Source organism: Nelumbo lutea, chromosome 3, assembly GCF_056320005.1.
Source record: "Nelumbo lutea isolate HS-2025 chromosome 3, American lotus-T2T, whole genome shotgun sequence".
In the NCBI taxonomy this organism is placed as follows: domain Eukaryota; kingdom Viridiplantae; phylum Streptophyta; class Magnoliopsida; order Proteales; family Nelumbonaceae; genus Nelumbo; species Nelumbo lutea.
The window spans coordinates 63,042,994-63,066,081 of NC_142686.1; the positions used below are offsets into that span (position 1 = coordinate 63,042,994).

The 23,088-nt window shown below is 37.1% G+C and overlaps 1 protein-coding gene across 1 annotated transcript; it reads right to left on the reverse strand.

Annotated features, from left to right (window-relative positions):
• Positions 1-214: 214 nt before the first annotated feature.
• On the reverse strand, positions 215-21,681 carry LOC148865308 (uncharacterized). The gene is made up of 6 exons (XM_088978965.1): positions 21,084-21,681; positions 3,287-3,351; positions 2,900-3,180; positions 1,736-1,810; positions 1,597-1,659; positions 215-582 (listed from the first exon to the last, which is right to left on the reverse strand). The coding sequence occupies exons 1-6, from the start codon at positions 21,188-21,190 to the stop codon at positions 538-540; spliced, it is 636 nt and encodes a 211-aa protein (XP_088835091.1). The 5' UTR covers positions 21,191-21,681; the 3' UTR covers positions 215-537.
• Positions 21,682-23,088: the final 1,407 nt, after the last annotated feature.

Consider the following 23,088-nt stretch of genomic DNA (forward strand, 5'->3'; position numbering starts at 1 on the left):
TCATTTTATTTACCGTATGCACAAATATCAAATTCAGTATATGATATTATCATGATTTTTAGTTTAGTTTATTGATGGTACTCAACATCTAAGTTCCATCTGAATCATATGGATGATATATAATTCAAATTCGAACATTAACGTATCAAATTTGGATCTGGATATTTATGGGATTGAATCCGATACTTTTGCAGCCACAGTACAAGATTCACCGTCATCAATATGAACCTTTATATTTGATGGATGGTCTTTTGGTGAGAGTGGGATGATGGGAATCAACAATTCGGATACATAGATAACCACAAAATCCATTAAGTTGAAACTCCACCTTTAGCACAATCTTCTATTTGTTGACAATACTTCTCTCCCAGACCCGCTGAAACCACTTTCACAATACAACCGAATAATTAAAACCAAAGAGGTTACATTACAGCCTTGTAAGCATGAGCCAGCGGTTGCGCAATTCAGTGTTGTACCATGAAATTTGCTCACGTTTTAGACATACAGCAAGTGAACCTAGTTAGCTGATTCCCAATTTCAGACTCTGGGATCCAAGGCCAAAAGTATTTTCTTCCTGGGACCCTGAATAAACCAGAAAACCTATTGTTAAACTTCCACAGAAACAATAAAAATAAAAAATAAAAATCAGCAGGTTTGAATCCAAATCTAGCTCAGAAATGTGACCATTTGACAATTGCGTTTTATAATGGCAACTTTTCTATCGAATTGCCACCAACAATTCTTAATTCTGTTGAGTACCAATAAGTTACAGATAGACTTCTTGAGAAGGGATTAAAATTGCAAATCTGGTCTTTTCCCCCTCTATAATGATCATGACAAGCAAAGCACATTCTTAGGGGCAATACTGATTTCCCAATGGCGATCCAAGGGAACCATGAAACAGAAACCCATGACATTCGTCATTTAAAATTTACTAATGAACAATTTACAGAAGCAACACAAAACAGGCTCAATTATGCAAGCATGATTGGCTAGTGGCTACAAGTCAGTTTTCCAAATCAGATTTTGTAACAAAAAGTATTTGACTGGCATATCAAAAATGGAGAAGGCACCTAGAGGACATATGTGCTACTTCAGGCGTCCAGAACATTTAACGTCAGAAACTAAAATAACCTGCCAAGCAGAAACCTTGAAGGATAACCCTAATGCACAAGAAAAACAATGGAACCGAAGCAGGCAAAAGAAACTTTCAATGAAGCTAGTTGTTACACGGTGATTGTTTCATAAATTTACATTCACAAACTGAATTGCGCTAATTTTTTTTCTCCTTTTTCTTGTCTATTTTTCCTCTATTTTTTTGTCTTTTCTTGGAGGATCAATGAGCTTCTGTTCCAATTCCAACCTCTAAGAAACGATATTTTCTCAAGAAAAGATGTCAAGTAGCAACAAAAAAAATCATATTTTAAAATGTCAAGGAAATTAATATTGCAAACAGAAATGATCTGTGAACTTAAACACAAATAAAAAGAATGCCTTCCAAAATTCTGGCATAGCAAAACAAGCAAAATGATTAATAATGGCAGCAGTGCACAAACTGAAGTAGAATAATATTAACTAAAGTATAAGTGAGTTTACCATGGGAATCCCTAAAGTTTTGAGATCCTCGTCAGTCATGTGAACCAGAGCAGTCATGTCAATCTGAAGAAAGTAATATATATGTTAAACCTAAATACATGAAATTTCTGAAGTTAAAACACAAGAAAAATTCACATACTTCCTCTGCCTGAAAAATAATCAAATACTTTTCGAGACCCAGAGACTGTAGGAAGCCATCCACTGATTTATCATCCTGCATACTTAGATATGTTACCAAGGGGGGAAAAAGAAGATTTAATGGTGGCATTGACATCATAGAAATCTATTCAAGCTAAATGCTAATATGAAGAATGTAGAGATTTAATGACACCTGAATCTCTTAAAGAGAGATGAAAAGGTGCACTTCATTGGAGGAGAGGGGGGGAGAAAAGAAATAATATGTAGCCATTTCAATTAGGAAATCAGCTAGCTCTTTGAGGATTAAATTTTCTACATGTACACCCAAAATCTTATTATCATATATGGTTACTGGCTATGCATATAAACAGGAAAATGTTCCATGAGAAAACTTGGTCCCTTTTGTTGTCAGAAAATTCAATTCCATTATTCCATAACCTTTCAAAGTGCATCTTGAAAGTGTACAAATTTCTCTTCGTTTCTTTTTTGTCAGACAACAAAACGTGCAAGGGGGTGGGGGACCTAAGAAACTATAGTTATTGAATCATACCACCAAGAAAATAAAGAAAGAAATAAACAAAACAAAAAAAAATATGCTGGGTGAAGTGTTTTAAAGCAGGAGGCACAAGAAAAGAGCAAGTGCCTTCTAGTGCCCAAGGTGCATGGTGCATGGTGCAAGGAGAGGTGTGTGCCAGGACGAAGCAAGGTACAAATTTTCAAGAAAAATATTAAAAACATAAATACACAACCATAACATACAAAACAGATACAAAGTGAAAGGCAAACAGAAGAAGGATTGCACAAAAATGCTTCAAGAACTTAACAATTCAAGCATGTCAAAACTCTGAACATGTTTATCTTATCCCCTAGTTGCATTACTCCAAGTAATTAGTGTGATGTTAGACATCTTGTGTTGCTCATCCTAAGAGGTTCAAGCCTTTACAGAGGTGGAGAGCCAATAGACCCGAGGTTGGAGGAAAGGCCCTTGGGGAAAGACCAAACAAGCCCCAGAGCCAACATGTTCCCTCTTAAGAAACACCATCCAAAACCTGCATCTAGCACCTAGAAACAAATATTTAACTAAAATTGGCAATTCACATAATGCATGGAAATGGTTAGAGAAGGAAATATCATATGATAGACTACCAAAAAAAAAGTCTACTACCTTTGATTGAGTCTTTTTCTTCGAAGCAGCTGAACTGGAAATCTTTTTGGTCTCTAGTGGAGGTGCTTCAACTGCAACACTTTTTCTAGCAGGTTTAGCTACCTCTGCTACTGATTTTGACTTTGGTGGATCAGTATTTGCTGGTTGTGAATGCATTGTCCCAGATAGTTTCTCACGTAGATCCTGGACACCTCTAACAGTACCCTTTCCGCTCTGATATACTTGCTGGGAACCCTTCTTTTGAAGCTTCAACCTGAGATCTCTACCATCAACTTTGCGATCTTCACATGGAATCAATACATAGTCAAACAACATCGTGATGATGTCAAAAAGTTTATGAAGCATAATCATTTGGTCACAAGTAATGGCATCAGAATCAATCCATACTTGATACTTGTGGTTCATCATCCTCATAAAGATCATGCTCCCATTTGTCGTCATTCGGCCGCTGCCTGCAAAAAATTTGCTAAAAAACTTAAAACATAAATTCTACAATCTAACCTATTAGCATACATGGTGAACAAACAAGCAATAAAAAGATACTTGGTTATTAAATACCTTTCAACTCAAGTTAAGAAACTATTATATTAATCATAAAATAATGACTATTCCTGGTTATGTTGGTCCCAGGCTTCTAGAAAACTTGATCGTTAATAAAGAAACTAATATTCACTACCAATCAAAAAAGAGCCACAAATTTCTTGACCTAGTCTTCATTTTAAAAGTTTCACATCTTTAACTCATCTATGAAGTTTAGGTTTCCTGAAGAATCAGAAATTTCACCAACCACTTTAAATGCAATTGTCTCATAAAGTTGGGATCATTAAATGATTTATATGAAGAGGTAGAAGACAATTTTGTCCATTACAAGGTAATTTTTCACCTAGACTAACTGCACAATACAGTCTCAACGTTACTCATAATTCCATAAATCAGTTTAGCAAGTAAACCACATCAACCTAAACTATAGTCCTCCCTCAACAAATTAGATGTATTTATTTTATCAAAGATGGACCAGAAGGTTCACTGAGCAACCCTCTATTTAACAGTGAAAAATGCCTCCACTGCCCCTTTTAGCTTCTTGGTTTAGTCAAGTCTGTCCTGTTATATATGTATGTTACAATATAAAATGTATCCTCGATTAGTGATGATAAGAGAATATTCTAATAAAATATGGAAAGTACAAAGAGAATATGAGATGGATATCATACAGAAGGATCTAGTTCATCAAAGCCATGCCAAAACCAAAAAAAAAAAAAAGAAAAGAAAAGAAAAGAAATGTGCCATATGCATGACCATGGGCAGACATGGGAAGACTGAACTTAATTGTAGCTGCTTAACAATAGCAGCTAGAAGCTGGAGGGAAGTCAAGTAAAACTTCTTAAGAACTTGGGTACTTTTCTCATTAAGATGATAAGAGCATAACAATGAATTTGATTGAAAAGATGAGAATAAGCAACCATCATCTTTAACAAAAAGTTTTGAAACAAAAACACAGAGAGAGAAGTCTATGTAAGCCATAAAATGATGCTTGTGCCTATGTTAACGCAGATGTGTCAAGGACAGAGCTGGACAGGTATCCATGGTTTAAAATGCCCCTAAATTCCCTAATGTTTCCATGACATATTTCCATTTCCGTGGGTAGCGACACGAAATTTTACTGGAATTGACATATTCCCCAATGAACACTACCAGCACTATGTAGAGTACAAGAGATAGTTTCCATGATATATTTCCGTTTCCACTTTCATGGGTAGCAACATCTAATTTTACTGGAATCAATGTATTCCCCAGTGAACACTACCATCACTATATGGAGTACAAGAGATAGGATCATTACATAAGTTGGTGACAATATTGTAGTTATGTGGAGTTACAATGTTATTGCCATTTCTGGATACCGTTTCTTTACAAGGTATTAAGTCCAAGACATTTCCTTGTATTGAATGAAACAAATAGATTGTATATCCCATACCTTATTGTTCTTGTACTGATTGGTTAAGTTCAATACCATACTTTTGGTGCGACAATGAAGGGAGGAGAGAAATTTATGACTGCAACGAAGTGGAGAAGGGAGTTGCAGGTCGAAGTTAAGTTGTTCCTCAAAAATTGCAGAAGTCAGGACCTGTGTACATTGAAGATACAGGATGAGAGGAAAGCAACAATATTCCTGGTTGGGGAAGCTGTGCAGTGGCTGAAAAGTTTTGTCAACAGTGCAACTTTTTCTTTTAGAATGCAAGGCTGGAGGAGCTGTTTGAGTGTTGCTATTAGGAAATACGAGGTGGTGCTGCAATGGAATAGAAAAGAGTGGTTTATAACAGTGATAGAGCTCTCTAAGGGTGGCAAAAAGCAAATGCTCTGTCCGCCAGAAGGGAAAGGATGCAATGGATGGATGTTGGTCATAGAGAAAATACAGCAACACCTGACTCACATTAAAGAAGAACCTTCAGAGAAGCAGCAGATTGAGAAGGAAGCTCATGAGGTTCGAACTGAAGGGGATGGAGGAAAACCCAGACTTTTCCAAGGATGTGTCTGGTGCAAGCGATGGACAACGGAAGTCTCATAACTCAATGCTTATTGTAAACTCGACCAGAGTACGAAAAATGTCAATGGAAGTGGAAAGAGGGGATTCGGAGAGAACGTATGTCAACACGACAAGGGGGAAAATCAGTGACTGGAGACCAGTCTGGATGAGGTAGTAAGCAAGCTACAGATTAAAAACGCAACGGCTGTCTTACCGTTTTGTGAAAACAGAGCTATTATTGACACCGGCGATGAAGTAGTGGATGTTTCAGCACTGAAAACTGAGATAGGGTTGGTGCTTATTGAAAGACAGAAGATGTGTTGCACTGAAAAAGAAATTACTGCATTGAGCACAATAGTGAAGATGGTGGAACTGCCATTCAATCTGTGGAAGGAAGAATATATTGAAAGACTAGTTATAGCACTAGGGGAACTTTGAAGGAGGTGTGCTTCGATGATTTGTATGCTGTGAAGATCAAGATGGCTGGAGTGAAGCCAGAATGCAATCCCACAATCCTTTGAGCTGTTGATTGAAGATGATCAGTCCTTGCCAGAGGTAACCTTTTTGCAGAAATCTTTGTGTTCTGTCCAAAATTGAAGATGATCAATCCACTCCTGAAACCACGTCTTCTCTCCACATGACAAGAATCCCTCCTGAAGTGCCTATGGCTGGGAGGGCAGCCCATTTTCTGCCTCTTAAACCCCAGGTTGCTCTAATCAACTTCCTGTCCACCTCTTCTTTTTTGGTTTCTTGTAACAGAATAATGTCAGGATTCTCTCTTCGAAGGGTGTCTTTTACTAAGCTTCTCTTGATTTCACCACCCAGTCCCCTTACATTCCAGCTCAGGATCTTCATCTTAAACTCTGTTGGTCTTACTCTTACCTATTCTTCTACTCTCTTCTCCTGCACAGTCCATATTTTGATCAGCTATACCCCATTGTAACCTCTTTAATTCCCTACTTGGTCCATTTTTCAAATCTTTCTTTGTTCCTGATATCTCCCGAGCAACTCCCATGCCTCTTATGTTAATCCATTCTTTACCAAAGGCCTTGTCGGAGTCACAATGCTGGAGACCTAGTTCTTTGGCCATCTCTGTGACTTCATCATCATTTTGTTCCCTCCTAGGTCGACTAACCAAGTCCTTGGACACTGAAGTTGAACCCGAAACCTCCACAAATTCACCTTTGTTTGGGAAAGCCATTGTTGGGATAGTTGGTCACCTGAACCTGGAAAACAAGGACAACAAGGGTAGTAAAGAGAACGTGAATCACGATAATGATAGAAACAAGAAGAAAGTTTTGGATTTGAAAAGGGAGTAGAGTTAGAGAGATTTGCAAATTGGTTGTGTGGTAAGTTTCTTCCTCGTCCAGCCTCAAGGTTTTTGTTGGCGGAAAGATTTCCGTAATCTGGATCTACCAAACGGACATCTTCTAACATTTCTACACTTCCCCACGCTTCTCTTTCTGCAAATAGGACTTTGGATCTGTTGAGAGCTATCTCCTGAGTATCCATCTCTAATTCTGTCCTATAAGTGCTCAGGTCTTCCTCCAACTCAGATTCGCCTTCTCCAGAGGAGCTTGGGATCAAGCTCCACGACGGTGTTGGGGGTCGGTGGACTCACTTTCCATGAGCATTTAGACTTGGGGGAGTTGCAGGGATGCTTTGTTCACTGAAAGTTGGTGTTGATGGAGGGCTTAAGGTTGGAATGGCCTTCTCCCTAGTCCAAAGGTGAGTGACAGCCCGATGGTTTGACAGGATGCTTAACCGGGTCGGGTTTGAGTAACCAGTAAGATCTCGTAGCACCTGGGTCCAAAAAAAAATAGGCTCTGAAATGGGCTTTGGAACATGAGCCAAGGTTTCATTCAATATTTGAAAATCTTTCCTTTTATGGCTCTTGGAAAAGAGCTCCTCTCCTCTTCCTCTTGGAATAGAGCTTCTCTCCTCTTCTTTTACAGTTACCTGGCAGGGAAAGGTTTTGCTTCTTCCTTGCTTTACACGCCTTTGCAATAGCCGCCACCTTTTTGTCGTCCTTAGCACAAAAGCTTCCTACGCCGGCCATGGGCCCAGCTCTAAGTTCGAAAGTCGTTGCTCCGAGTTAACTCGATGGATGGGGAAGATGACTCAGTTTTCTTCCATACTTCGATCATGGCGAAGAACCAGGTGTTTCTGTCTTATTGGTATCAATCGGGGGATGGAGTGAACTCCTCTGTTTTTCACCTTCATGCGAGCAAAGCTCAGCTCCAACTAGTCTTTGGTTTTCGGGTCAATCTCTTCTAGCCCTCCACATAAGCTTCCTATCAAAGAAAACACCTCCTCCGACCATATAGATGGAATGGGAGGTCGTGAACTAAGACCCAGCCATCAAAACTTAACTCATAAGGGACTACGTTAACAATCGGCCACCACCGGTTGATTTTCACCCACCTGCCATAGACGAGAATCTTCTCCAACCTCACCCAAACAAAGACGAAATCTTCGGATGAGGCAAAACCCAATGCTTTGTTTCGAGAGAAAGGGTGGAGATGTAAGAGTTCAGGGGAATGAAGGTTAGTTGATATTCCTAGCTCGACTTTGTTCCAAGTTAGGTCGTCAGTTTTCGAAAATACAAAAGAATTTTTCCATTTGTCGAAGGGTCTCGGTTGATTGACTATGGAGATGTGGGCTGAACCGCCATCCTTAACGACTCTGCTCGTTGCCGATAAGGAGGAAAGTCCCCTTGTAAGGGAGCTTCAGAGGTTGGCGATCCAGGACTCAGGAGAATTGAGCTTAACACTTCAGCAAAAGTTTTCCAACCTGATTTCCTTATTTCTTCAGGGATGCAAATGGCTCTAAGTTTTTAAGCAAGCACCCATCAACTTCAACAAATGAAACTACCCCATCTGTTTTCGTTTAGTTGAAGAAGCACCTTCCCTCTGCGGGCATGCTTTCATTCCTTAACCAAACTTTTTTTATCTTTGATCGCCTTTCGAAGAAAATCTCCCAACCATTTCGCCTCTTCTACTGACAATGAGATTTTCGATCAAGCACCTCTACCTCTCATAGTCAACGCCAAAACGCCAATGTGATTATGGAGTGATGATTCAAACTCAAAAAGTTTTTGATCCTATTGCTACTAAATGGCGTATATTTATGAGATTTGTTGTTGGAGTTAACATCGTGTTCGCCGATGTAGTTTTTACATCGACTATCGATGTAAAACTTTAGGGCTGATGAGGTTTTATATCTATTATTGACGTAAAACTACACTCCATCCAAACGCATATGATGCATGGGAACCCCAACTCTTGGCCAGTGCACAGCCATGTTGTGAGTGTTGCAAGCATTGATACAAGGGCTCCTCAAGAAAACGTATGCCTACTTGGTTATGATGTTACCATGTGTTGCGGGGCAGTTTGTGTCAATTTTTTCCAAGAAAGCTTCCCAACAAAAACTACCAACCCGAGGAGAAATGGGCTTGCTCTAAATCTCTTTTATAGGGAAGGACAACCCAAGCAAAACAAGAGGCTGAATTAAAGTCTCAAAGAACAAAGCACAAGAGAAAGAACCAGAGGAAGAAGGGGTCCAAAATCTGGTGTCTTCCTTACTAGGGTTCAAAAAAACATTTTCAATGATGGCTAGCAGAGATGAAATACAACCCAAGTCTGTATCCCTAATTGCCCTTCTCAGGCCCAAGTTCCACCCAAAACCAGAAATATATTCTAAAGGAACTAAGAAAGAGGAGATGGTTCATTTTTCAAATCTAACAAAGCATACAAAAAGGGAAATTGGTCCATCAGAGGTAAGTCCCCAACCCAAGGTTGCTCCCAAAACTTTATTTGATTACCAGAGTTCAAATCATACCTAATCCAAGGGGAGAAAATTGGAAGCAGATCATTGGCCAATATCCTTATCAAAGGATGATCCAAGGGGAAGGCTAGGAGGGGTTTGGCTCTATTTTCGTTTGAGAATATGTGGCTTTGTCATCCAAGGTTTAAAGAAAAAATTAGGAATTTGTGAGAGGAGAGAAAACCAAGAGTTAATTGGGAGGGTATGAGATTTTGCCAAAAACTAAAGGATTTGAAGGTTAAGATAAAGGATTGTAATATCCAACATTTTGGGAGATTAGAAGAGAGAAAACAAGAGATAATCAATCAAATTAAGATGTTGGATAGTAGAGAATGTGAAGGAATCTTTGAGGATAATGACAAGCAATAGAGGTGAAGGAAGCAACTAGAGAATTGGAGACAAAAGCCTAGGAACAAATGGATAAAATAGAAATACTAAATTTTTCCATGCTTTAGCAAATGGCAAAAGGAGAAAAATCCTTATCTCAAAATTAAAATTGGAGGGTGTAATAGTAACTTATCAAAGTGAAATTGTAGGAGCTTTTGTGGCACACTTTAAATCCAGTTTTAGAAGACCCCTAAGTGAGAGATTAAGGTTAAATACTAGATTGCCCAAGTTTATCTGATGTTCATAAGGGTTGGTTGGAGGAAATAAAGGAAATGGTTTTTTCAATGGATAGAGCAAAAACACCAATTCCATATGGATTTACAATGGCTTTTTACCAAGATTGCTAGGACATTCTAAAAGATATTTGTTTTATCAACATTCTGAAAGATGATCTCCAAAGGGTTTTCAATGCCTTTTTTGACAAGGGGTTATAAATCCAGGACTAAACTCCACTTTCATTGCACTAGTCCTTAAAAAATTGGATGCAAACCATCCAAGGGAGTTCACGCCATTCAGCTTGGTTAAAAACCTATTACCTATATAAAATCATTACGAAGATGCTCTCTTAAAGGATTAGGTGAGTGCTTCCCTCTATAATCGCCCCAAGCCAAGGAGCTTTTGTTAAAGATAGGCAAATTATTGATCAAATCCTTATGGCTAATGAAAGTGTGGAAGAGATGAAGAGAAATGGGAAAAGGGGCTAGTCTATAAGCTTGATCTAGAGAAGAAGGCTTATGACTTGGTTGATTGGGACTTCTTGTTGGAGGTGATGAAAAATTATGGATTTGGAGACAAGTGGTGTAAATGGATTCATCGATGTATTAAAACTTATCATTATTCAATCTTGGTAAATGGGACTATACTGGATCATTTTCCAGCTACCAGAGAAATTATATAGGAGACCTTTCCCCTTTTTCTATTTACTATAGTGGATGATGTCTTAGGGAAACAAATTCGAAGAGAATATTCAAGAGGGCTTGTGAGGGATGAAGAGTGGGCAGGAATACAGTGCCTCTTACCCATTTGCAATTTGCTAATAATAGAATCTGAGTCAACGAAGGTGATGATCTTAATTGGGTAAGAAGTTTGAAATTGTTGGTGCAACTATTTGAGTAAATATCAACTCTAAAAATCAATTTTAATAAGAGTTGTATAGTGGAGAAAAATAAGGATGAAAATGAATTGTATGAATGAGCAACAATCTTGGGTTGTGAAGTATTTCACTGGTTGATGAATTACTAGGGCTTATCCTTGGGAGATAATCCAAGAAATGTAAACTTCCGAAATCCTATGGTGGACAAATTTACAAAGAAATTAGCTTCGTGGAAGAGGAATTATGTATCTTTCAATGGTAGAATTACTTTAATCAAATCAACCTTGGCCAACTTGCTTGTTTATTTCCTCTTGGCATTCAAAATTCCAACTAGGGTTTCTAAAACACTGGAGAAATTAATGAGAGATTTTTCTATGGGAGCCAAGGGAGAAGAGGAAGGACCATAAGGTTAGATGGGAAGTTGTAAGTAGAAGTAGGCCTGCTGGTGGTTTAGGAATTCAAAACATTCAGAAGAGGAATATGGCTCTGTTAGAGAAGTAGTTGTGAAGACTGTCGGTGGATAAGGATAAACTCTGGGCAAAGGTGATTATTAGCATTCATGGGCTAGCGGCAAGAAGCAGCTAAAGCTACTAATTCTACTCCTTTGAAATCCATACATGCCACCCTTCCTTCTTTCCTACCTTTCATCAGGTACAACATGTGCTCTGAGTGGGAATAATTCTGAATCTACTGATCATTTGTGCATTCATTGTCCATACTCCTCTCAGCTGTGGAATTATCTTTTTCGGTTCTATGAACTTGAGATAGGCTATGCCAAGATCGGTTAAGGAGCTTATGTGTTGCTGGAACATCAAAGGGCTTAACAAGAAAAGGAAGATAGTGTGGAAGACCATCCCTAGTGCTGTTTTATGGTCCATCTAGTCCGAGAGAAATAGTAGGTTTTTCTGTAATAAGGCCTTAAGTCCAGAAGATTTAATACAGAAGGCAGTGGGCAAGTTAATCTCTTGGTGTCAGTCTCTGAAGAGTTCAGAAATTGTAATATGTTTGTTGTTTTTCATTCCAGTTCTTGGTGGAGTTTGTAATTGCTGAGTAGATTAGTCTGCCTTTTGGGACTGACCCCAGTTTGTATATGCAGATTGTGTTTCAATAAATATTACATTACCTTTTCCAAAACAAAAAATATGTGCTCTGGAAAATTTTGGGAACATGTCTAGGTGGGGAGTTTGCCTATAAAAGATCAATTCCCTTCTCTCTTCTCCTTATGTAATTATAAAAATGAGCCAATATCCACCTTTTTGTCTTCTGTTGAGTTGGGTTCTGAGCTTGATTGGAACCTGGGTTTAAGAAGAGGATTCAGAGGCTCTGAGTTGGACAATGTCTCGACCGTGCTTTTAACCTTACACCAAAGGCTTTTCTAGGCCCATCAAAATTGGATTCCCAAATTTGGACCCTCTCCTCTTCTAGCATTTTTATCTAAGCATCCTTTTTCAAAGGCCTAACTCAAAACTCTGATAGCCTTGGGCAAACTTTCCCTGATAAGGAACTTTGGGGTAAGTTGGTTCCTCCAAAGGTTAGGGCCTTTTGTTGGGAAGAATCAACACTTATGATTTGCTTCAAAGAAAGATGCCTTCTTGGTGCTTACCTCCTAACCAGTATCCTTTGTAAGGTTAACAGTGAGTCTTGCTTCCACTTATTAATCTCCTTCCCCTTTGTTTCTTTCTTCGTTTGGGCATAGGTGGACTCTCCCACCAAATGCACAGTCTCTTTGACTCTTTAACTAGTAGCTAGACAAAGAAAAGGGGTAGAATGCTGTGGAGGCGTCCAAGAGTTGTGATCTGTTGGACAATTTAAAGGAACCAAAGAAACTTTTATGATAAAGAGGAGTTAAGGGGCAGTAATAGAGGTGGCAGTTTATTAATGAAAGAAGGAAGTTCAAATGGCTAATTCAGAGCATGGAAGTGAGACTAAAATGAGCCAAAAGAAGTGCAATTCTTTTGCAGATGTACTTGCCAAGCAGAGAGTTGGAAGGGTTCAAATGCTCTAGGCTACTTTGTAATTTTTCTGTTTTCTTTTTGGGGGAGAGTTAAGAGAGTTTACCCCTCCCTACTCCTGTAGCTAATTTACCTTTCCCTCATTAATTTATTGATTTATGTTCTTGATAAAAAACAATGTTATTGCCCACCAAACTTACATGATTACCACTTTGAGCAAGTTCAATATTCATTTCAAACATGAAGTTAAAGATTAGTTTTTTTCTTTTCTTTTTTTTGTGTTATAGATTATTTAGTTGATCAATTACAACCATTTACATTTTCTATGAGTTTATATCTTGCTTTAACTCATTTTATTATGAAATTTTGAATCTTAAGGTTTATAGGACAACTTCAAATCGTATTCTTCTGGCTATAACCTTTGTTTCTTAGCTTTTTTAATGATTTGGAACAAAATAATAAGTTAAAAAGGTGTGCCTATGCTTCTTTTATCATTTTATATTTTTGCATATTTTACAATGTTTCCACCATGTCTATAATTTTAACAATATTTCCATATGATATTTCCAACAAGTTTCTTGTATCTGCTTGACCAACATTTTAAACCTTGTCAGTATCCAGGTTGAATAAAAAGTCATAATTTGTCAATATACAGTCTAACTCTCAATGTCTTTAATCAAATACTGCTTTCCCGATCTCTGTGCCTCAAAACCTGTGAAAGCCAAAAGGCTGCATTAGGATAGCTCTTCCAAATGTGTAAAGCAAGGAAGACTCACTACACATCCTTACCCTGTGGTCTGGCATTAGTCATGGATGAATTAATTAGACATTTACAAATAGGAGGTCCCATGGTTTATGTCATTTGTTGATTGTTCGGAGACGTGAATTCAGGGGTGCTTTAGTCATTCTCATTACCGCTTTAAGTAACATCCTCATTACTAAAGTTCCACTACACTTAATAAGGACAGTGGAGAGTAATTCAGGATCCAATGTATTACAAAGATACTCTATTTTACAAGACTGTTGTACCTTGGACTCCCTCTAGGTGGTACCCTCAAATTCAGTGCCTTTGAGAGACCCATTTTCACAGATGCATATAAAATTTGTAGCATGGAAGAAAAACTTTCCCTTGGTGGCAAATCATCCTACTAAGCTCCACCTTTTCCAACCTTCCTGCTTACTTTTCTTGATGTTCAAAGCCCCAGCCATTAAACAATTGGACAAGTTAATGAGAGGATTTATTGGCTTAGGACAAACTTGTCTAAAAATAGCCTTGCCTTCAGCCTTAAACTATCGTAGTTAAGATTGAGGCTTTCTTTGGATCTTCCTTTTACTCTCATTCTCCCCACCTTAATTGGTTTGAGAACAGTCCACCATCCATTAAACCTATACTTCAAGAAGAACGCACAACATCAAATCAGATCACACCATATAGAGTCCTCGTATTTTCCAATACAAAAAAGTAATCACTTTGTGATAGGGATGTTTGTATCACTTAACCATGAAACTTTGCAAAGATGGCAATATTTTTCTACTTCAGCAATTATAGCTTTTGAACCTTGTCCTGCAAAGCCACATTCATACTTTTCCTACCATCAATGATTAAGTTACACTTTACTTCCACACAAAAAGTGAGGAATGTAATATATTACTGCGCAACCAATCATCAAATTCTTCCTCCTTGGGGACTGCTAACTAACAGGTTCTATCAAATATTCATGGTCATATTCACCTTCTTTGGATTCTTGTTGTTAGTCCTCCAGTGGCAATTCCATCTTTTCCGATTATCTTGATCCCCACAATATAATGTGTTTATTAGGTGTGCTACGTAATGTCTTTTTTCATCACAATCAGAGCACTCAACATTCCTACTATTCCATAATGAAGAATCCCCAACAACACTACAAAGTGGTTTTGTAGTTTTCTATTAACGAATTTCAGCTGTAAGGCCTATTTTAAATCTGGAAAGGAGGTCAATCATCACTATCAATTTGACAAAACATTGTTAACTCGTTAAACTTCTTGATGCACTGTTCTCCATGGGCATATTCCCTTGCCAAAGTGTAACCAGTTGCTCAAAGAAAGCTTTTTCCTAGTCTAAGGGCAAGTACTTCTTCAACTGTAGCTTCATTTTTTTTTTGATAATTAATTGTAGCTTCATCTTTTCCCAATGTGTAATACATGGTTGTCCAAGTTTATATAGACAATCCTCTATACTTCACCATAGGCCAACCTTGAGACTTAAGAGTGGGTAGATTAGCTGACACCGCCAGTTGCTCAGGAAAATGTCTCTCTAGAGCAGTGATTAAAAAGGCGTGCCTAGGCGCACAGGCGAGGCGCATTTTAGGGTAGGCGCCTCACCCAGGTCCTAGGCGCAGCCCATTCAAAAGGCATACGCCTAGTGCGCCTTAGCCCAGGGGTGCGCCTTTTGAATATTTGCCACTTTTTCCTTTCGTCGAGTCTGCTGGGCCGGGGGCTCTACTCCCATGCCATGCCCCTCAAGGCACAGCCCAAACAAGTCCATGTTAGGGTCTTAAATTCTTATTCACTCGCTCACCGAAGCTTCGAGTACCCCCTATTTGGTAATGTTGTCCATTCATTCATCCTAATAAAACATCTTCTTAAAAGCAATTAAAACTATAAAATCATTATGTTTTGTGTGAAAACTAAGAATTTAAGACCCTAACATGGACTTGTTTGGGCTTGCCTCGAGGGGCATGGCACAAAGGCGGCTTGTAGAATTAGGAATGTAATATGTCACATTAGCTCCGCCCGCGGGCGTGGCACAATTTTTTTTTTAATTGTGCGCCTTGCCTCAAAAAGGCGTGTGCCTCACCTTGCGCCTTGCACCTCAGGCGCAAAATGGCCCTTGCGCTTTTAAAACACTGCTCTACAGTTGTCTTCTTCATCTATAATAAGACTCATTAGAGGCTCTAGGTGCATGGGGAGAGAATTGTGGAGTCTCCAATAGCAGCCAATTTGGTGGCTGAAATGGACCCTAAGCAAGCTGGAACAAGCCACAATGCCCCGAGCTTGTTAGTTTGAGACAGCTTTGATTTACCCAGCAAAGTAGGTTGAACAGAACTGAAGAGATTACATAAAAGTAAAATAGGTGAAAAACAGAATTGATAAGTGGATGGAGATGAGCTCAAATAGAGTTTGCAGGTCCATTGAGTAAATAAAAAAGGCTAGTGAGGTTGGCTGTTGTACTTTTTCTTTTTTTGAAGATAAATAAAGAAGAAAATGTATTACAAAGAAAAAGAGAAAGGATTACAATAGGTGAAAAGGCATCATCCAAACCCAGAATTCAACCAAGGACCCTCTAATTTTCAATAAAGCCATCTACCATAGATCAAACCCAATTAAACTCTTAAAACCACCCACATATAAAGCCCAAAATCATGCAACTAAAGCCCCTCACTTTACCTCTTCTCCCACCTTTCCCAGAGACCAATCTAGTAATCCACCCATCAAAGACCCCTTCCCAAATACAGAAAACAAAACACATTCACTTCAGACCTTCATCAGTAGAATAAATAACCTCTTTGCCCTTCTCATCAAATCTCTTCTTGTCTTCTTTACCCACTTGTTAATTCTGACCCCAACTAGCCTCCCCTCAATCTAGCAAAAACCATTTGAAATTGGCACAGTAAGGTAATTTTTCCTGTACCTAAATCTTCTAATTGCATTAGGAATGACCTTAATATTCTTCCTCTCACCATAATTATCATTAATCCTTTCTAGCTCTAACACTGTGTTCTTCTCAAAAACTTGCTCCAGTCAAAACCACACCCTTTTCCACCTCAATGACTGGAGACCTATCAACAGGAATCAAAATGTCCTTCTCATTAAAACCACACTGTTGTACTACTTAAAGGGGATTGTAGAAATTTGGAAATAAATAATGCAAAGATGTGTGTATTTTTGGAGAGAGATATGGAATGGAACCAGACCTCTAATGTCAGTCTTACCCAAAGATCTTCAATACAGCCCAGAGTAGTGATACACTAATTAGAGACTGCTATGATGTGGTTGCAGGCCAGCTTGTCTGGTTTCCAAGATTAAGAGGGAAAGTCCATGACTGGAAATCCAACAAACTACTATCCTAACTAAGGGAGATATATCAGGTCTAAACAAAACTAAATTTTCAAGAACAATGATGGACTGCAGAGAGATCAGGTCTGTTTTCAGTAAGATCTTTCTACAACAAATTGGTAGAGCCAAGGGATGTAGACATTGCTCATAAGTGGATATGAAACACTTATGCCACATTTAAGGTCTTTTCATTTGGACAGCCATTTTGGATAGAATTCTCACTATGATTCACCTGCTGAATAAAGTAACGGTGTTGGATAATCAGGAGTGCCTGTGGTCAAGCTGAAGAATCTGCTCATTACTAGATGATTCATTGCAATCTTTCTTATAACATTTGGTGACTTTTCTGCAACTCTTTTGGATACAGTGGGTGTTGGCAAGGGACCTATTTTGTCAAAGCTAGTACTACTGGCAGTATGCTGGTTCAATTTGGTGTGAATGGAACAGCATAATTTCTGAAGGTTGTTGTCCACAAGAAGCTATGACAGGGAAGATGGAGAGGCCCCTTATTTTTTGGGCTAGCATCTGTAGGGACTTTGATGGACTCGATTATCATCAATTTCAGAACCTAGTAGCACTGGATCATTTGGAAAAAGGATTTTGCTATTTAAATGAAGTTTATTCGTATCCTGTTTTTTTAGAAAAGGTAAGTTTCATTTCAAAAAGTAGGGGGAAGGATGTATATGAGGAGATGTTCAATCAAAATGAAGAAAATAAAAGCAAGTATGTTTATTGCATGCTTGTAGTTACAGTTATCTAAAGACTCTCATATGTAATATCTTTATTAAGGAAGCTCACCCTCTTTTATACTGCAAAGAAAAAAAATATCTTTCCAGAAAAACAAAAAGAAAGGAAAACAATGGAAAAGAAGAGGAATGGAGTTGAGGAGATTTCAAAAAATGTAAGAACATAAAAACAATAACAAAAGCAAACATGAAATTATAAGACAGTGATTCAATAGACTAGCATTCAATAAAGGAACAGACTGCCTGCAGTAAATTAAGGATAGGTCTTAATGGAGTCAGCACCATTAGGTTTCTCTAAGCACCACCACCTAGAGATGAAGTCAGCACATTCATAAGCTTGGAATCAGCACCAAACCATAAAATTGTAAGAACAGTTCAACTTTCATTCATTCTCAAAGAGTCTTTATACATAACGTCTCTTTGAGATCTACAAGATAAATATCTTCCTACCAAATGTAACTAAACAAGGAAATACTTACTAACAAAGGAAAGAAATTTCCATCTCAATAAATCTAACAGATTTTCTCAATCTTTATCAAATCCTTGATTGATTTAATTGTAGAGAAAGTCCCAAAGCCCCACTTGAGTTGGCCAAAACAACTAGAATGGGCGAAGTTCATTGGCTAACTTGAGTGTCTGAGTGTTGGCCGCAACTCTGCAAGTATCAGTTGTGAGGCCCATGGCCTTACAACTTCTTTCCTTCTTCTCCAACCATCTAAATCTGGCCCCAGAGATTTTCTATAGGGAAAATAAGCCTAATTATTTAGCCACATGAACAGATGAACCACATAAGACACAACCTGGTTCAAAGGAAAGGATTTATTTAAACAATGCACTTCATCAGTCTATATTTCCACAGTTCCTTCCCTCAACAGTCTTGAGCTCCAAGGTGACCACACCTCGCCCACTGTCCATAAATCTACCTACTACAACAGATTCATCCTTATCTACCTCAACCACAATGAGAGAATACATCCTATACTTCCAGGAGGAGAGCACCAAGGTCAGTGCCCCAATTTCTCCAGAACACCCACTCACAGAAGCTCACAAGTAGGGGTGAGCATTCGGTTTAAACCAAAATTTAAAACCGAATTAGAAAAATGAAAACCGAACCAAAACTGAATTAGAGGAAAACCAAAATAACCGAAACCAAATTTTTCAGTTCAGTTTTCGGTTAAAACCAAATTTCAAAAATATATATACTATATTATATATTATATACATCATAATATAAAATATATAAATATATATTATAACATATATTATGAAACCAATTTTTATTATATTATATATTAATATATATAAATATGTTATATGTTAAATATAATATGTTATATATTATATATTATACATTACATGCTATATCGCAAGGTTCGGTTAATTTGGTTTTTCAGTTAACCAAATTTCTAATTCTAAAAACCAAAACCGAAATATTTAAAAACCAGAAAAAAAAAAACAAACCAAATTAACCAAAAACCAAAATAACCGAACCGAAAAAACCAAAACCGAAATTTTCGATTCAGTTTTTCAGTTTTAACCAAATAATGCCCATCCCTACTCACAAGCTGACATCCTCACACTTTGCAAAGAACAAGGAAGAGTGGCCATGCCTCCAAAGCAGCATCACTTGAAACATCACAAACACAGTGCAATAAAAGACCATCTGAAGCTATATCCTTTCTTGACAACAAGAAAGTCTTCTCCAAAAAGTCGAAGGGATTAAACAAGCACTAACATTGAAATAACAATAAAAAAAGGGAACACCCATGGGGAAGGAAAGAATAAGAGGAACAATCAACGCAAGAGACTCCACTAACAACAATGAGCCTCCATCATCAAGAGGTGGAAAAGCATCAAACAATCCCAATGGCACAACCATGATAGGAGGGGGGAAGAAACCTTAGACTACCTTTTCCAACAAACATTAAAAGTCCTCTATCTCAGAATTCCTTTAATGCCAGTCAGAGACTAAGGATATCTTGCAAGAGCCATTCTATGAAATAAAGATCAACAGCTATGATGTGCGCTAGGCTCACTGAAATGTCCACTGTCCACATCACTAACAGCAAACCTGCACCTTCTTACATAAAATCTTATCCTGCATCTACCATAATGTCAACTGGAAGGCAGGCAATGATCCTGGTCATCCATCCAGTCCACACTTAGTCCATAGAGGAGGCTTTGATTGACTTAATTCCATCAGAACATCCTGTTCTATAAAAAGGAGAGAATAATTCGGTCCTTTTTCTACAGAAAAAATATCATCAAAGATTGGCGAGTGGTGACCTATTTTTCTTCTGCAAGAAGAGCGATAAATTCCATGAAAGACCATATTCAAAATTTCTCCTAGCTGAACCTGAACTCATATAGTTGAAACAAGGCTTAGATGATGATGATGATTCAAAATTCCACCTATTTCTTAAGATGATAACTTAGTTAATGGTACTTCTACAGTTTTACCCAAGTACTATAAATTCACTTCTGGTAAAGACAGAACAGCCACATTTCAAACCAGATAATCATTTAATTTCTCTTGCTTCTTAAGATGATAGCTAAGCCAATGGTACTTCTACCCAAGTGCTGTAATTTCACTTCTGGTAGAGACAAAACTGCCATATTTCAAACCAGATAACCATTTTTCCCCTTTAATGAGCTCCAACCTTAATCTGCTAGAATCTAAAAAGAGACTGCATGTGGGGGACATACACCTTTGCAAAATATTTTCTGTCTTGCAGTTAATCCTTCCAGACCACAAAGTAAAACTGGACAGTTGACAGCAAACTACAACTACAAGAATCAAACAATACAATAAATCCTATATCATGCATATACCATGCAACCACCGAAATGTTCTAGTTAACCTTATCCGAAGACTACTATAAATTGATACATAAAATCCTCACAGAAACAGCTAATGAGTTTAATAAACATTTTGACTTTTTATAGCATATACCTTGAATTTCAAATGCATTAACCAACTAATGTGGAACAAATGACCTACAGCTCCAAGGCACTGACATGTGCTTTTCTTTTCTTGGTATCTAGAAACGAGTTATACATCTTGCAATCCTTTGGCATTGATATTTCCGATATCCATTGCGACCACTGGACATGGCAAAAAAAAAAGTAAAAGCTAAGTAATCCACCAATGCGAGTTCCTTCATTTTTACCCCCCCCCCCCAAGTTAACTCTCTAGGAGGAAAAGTAAAAGAACAAGGATAGGGAATTTGCCTTTTTAGCACAATCATCTCCAAACGACAACCTAAACCCTAACTATATAGCTTCTGCTCCCCAATGCTAAACCCACCCTTATCTGATAAAGCCTAAAACCCTAACCAAAAGTATACCAAAATAAACGAAGAAACAAGCGAAGGCAAAAGTTTGGAAGGGAAAACGTATACTGATATTAAATTCAACTACAGAATGCCTTTAGCACTGCCTGAACACAAGAAAAATTACATATCGAGTTTGAACGAGATCAAACGTTGCAAAAGACAACAATAACTGAAGAAACCCAATTAGAAGAAAAAAAAATCAGATTTCTCAATGAAATAAAGCAAACCTCTTGCCATTGGTTTGCCTCTTACGACCAAAATCATCTCCAATATTCCCGTTAAGCCGCTCCTTCACAGACCTCTTGGTTCCAGCCGCTACTCGATCAGCATACATTGTAGAATCTCACACAAAACTGCCTCTCAGCAAAAACAAACCCGAATGTGAACCCTAATTGGCGAAGAATACAGAAACCCTAAAATCCTAACTAGGGTTTTTGATTCCTAAGGAGAAAGCGAAATGCTTGAACGGACAGCAAAAACAACTTTTCTTTCCGATAACCGATTAGGAGAGGGATGGATTGCGACGATGCCGATTAGGAGGAGAGGAACGGACAGCCAAGGATTTTAGGAAATTAATTATGGTATTTTAGGAATTGAGTGGGGTGACTGGGCACCAAAGCGAGAATGGGGCGAAATGAGCCATCCTATTTCCGAATTCTGGCGCTACTTTTTCCGTCAACTACTGTGAGAACTTGGTTTTGCAGGCAGAAAGAGACAATGCCCAAAATACCCTTCTTTACTGAAGTATATTGATTTTGCGGACACGATCAACCTGGCCAACTCAGGCTGGCATGGGTGAGAATCGGTTTAATGCTAATTCTACCTAACACAAGTAAACATATGTCAAACAAGGTTCAAAGTATCAATAGCGTTAAAGGTATCCGGAAGACAATTTTAAGATAATTTCAAAGTATCAATAGCTAAGACAATTTTAAGATATGCATCGAGATAATTTTAGATATATATATCTGAGAAAAATTAAGATATACATAAATATGCTTAAGAATACTATGAAAACTTCGATATAAAATAAAATATATTAATAATATTAAATATAAGGCTTTAATAAGATATATACATTAAATTAATATATTTTAATAAAATTTATGAGAAAATGCATGATACTCAACATATGTGAACATCTAAACAATGTTTATTAAAATCATAATTACATCAATATTTAATAATTCAAGCCAATGCATATAACATAATTCAACACAAAATGTAATTAAATGTCAAATGACCTATGCATATAATAGATCAGCCATATTAATAATATATTCAGTCCTTAGGGCTATGTCATAACAAAATGCAATTAAATATTATTTATTATTAATTTTGAAAATTACAAAAAAAATTAAAAAAAATCATATTTGAATAGTAAATGTCAAATAATCTTTGGATATGATAGATCAGACATATATTAAGAATATATTCAGTCCTTAGGGCTATATCATAACAAAATGTAATTAAATATTATTTATTATCAATTCTGAAAATTACAAAAAAAAATCAAAAAATCAAATTTGAATAATAAATGCTAAATGATCTATGGATATGATAGATCAACCATAAATTAAGAATATATTTAGTCGTTAGAGCTATGTCATGACAAAATCTAATTAATTATTATTTATTATTAATTCTGAAAATTACAAAAAAAATCATATTTGAATAATAAATGTCACATGATCTACAGATATGACAGATCAGCCATATGTTAAGAATATATATAGTTTTATGGATAAATCATAATAAAAATAAAAAATAATATTTATTTTTAATTTAAAAATTACAATAATTTAAAAAATCACACGTTTAAAGAATAAATGCCAAAATGCCAAATGATCTATGGATATGATAGATCCGCCATAGATCTACAATACATTAAGTCATTATGGACAAATCATAATGAAAACTAAATTATTAATATTTATTTTTTAATTCTAAAAATTACAAAAAAAAATATAAATATTACATAGAAATTTTCAAATCTTATGGTAGATCACCCATAGGTTTCTAATATATTAAGTCCTTATATTCAAATAAGAAAAACAAACATTTTTTTATTTTTTTTTAATTTTTATTTTTCCAGATTTATTCATAAAAAAATCATAGATCTACACATATAACCAAAAAAAATTGTGATTTTTAACATGGGAAATGTAGACCATCTAAGTTTAGAACACTTTCAATAATTTAAACAATAAAGAAACAACAAATCAATGAGAT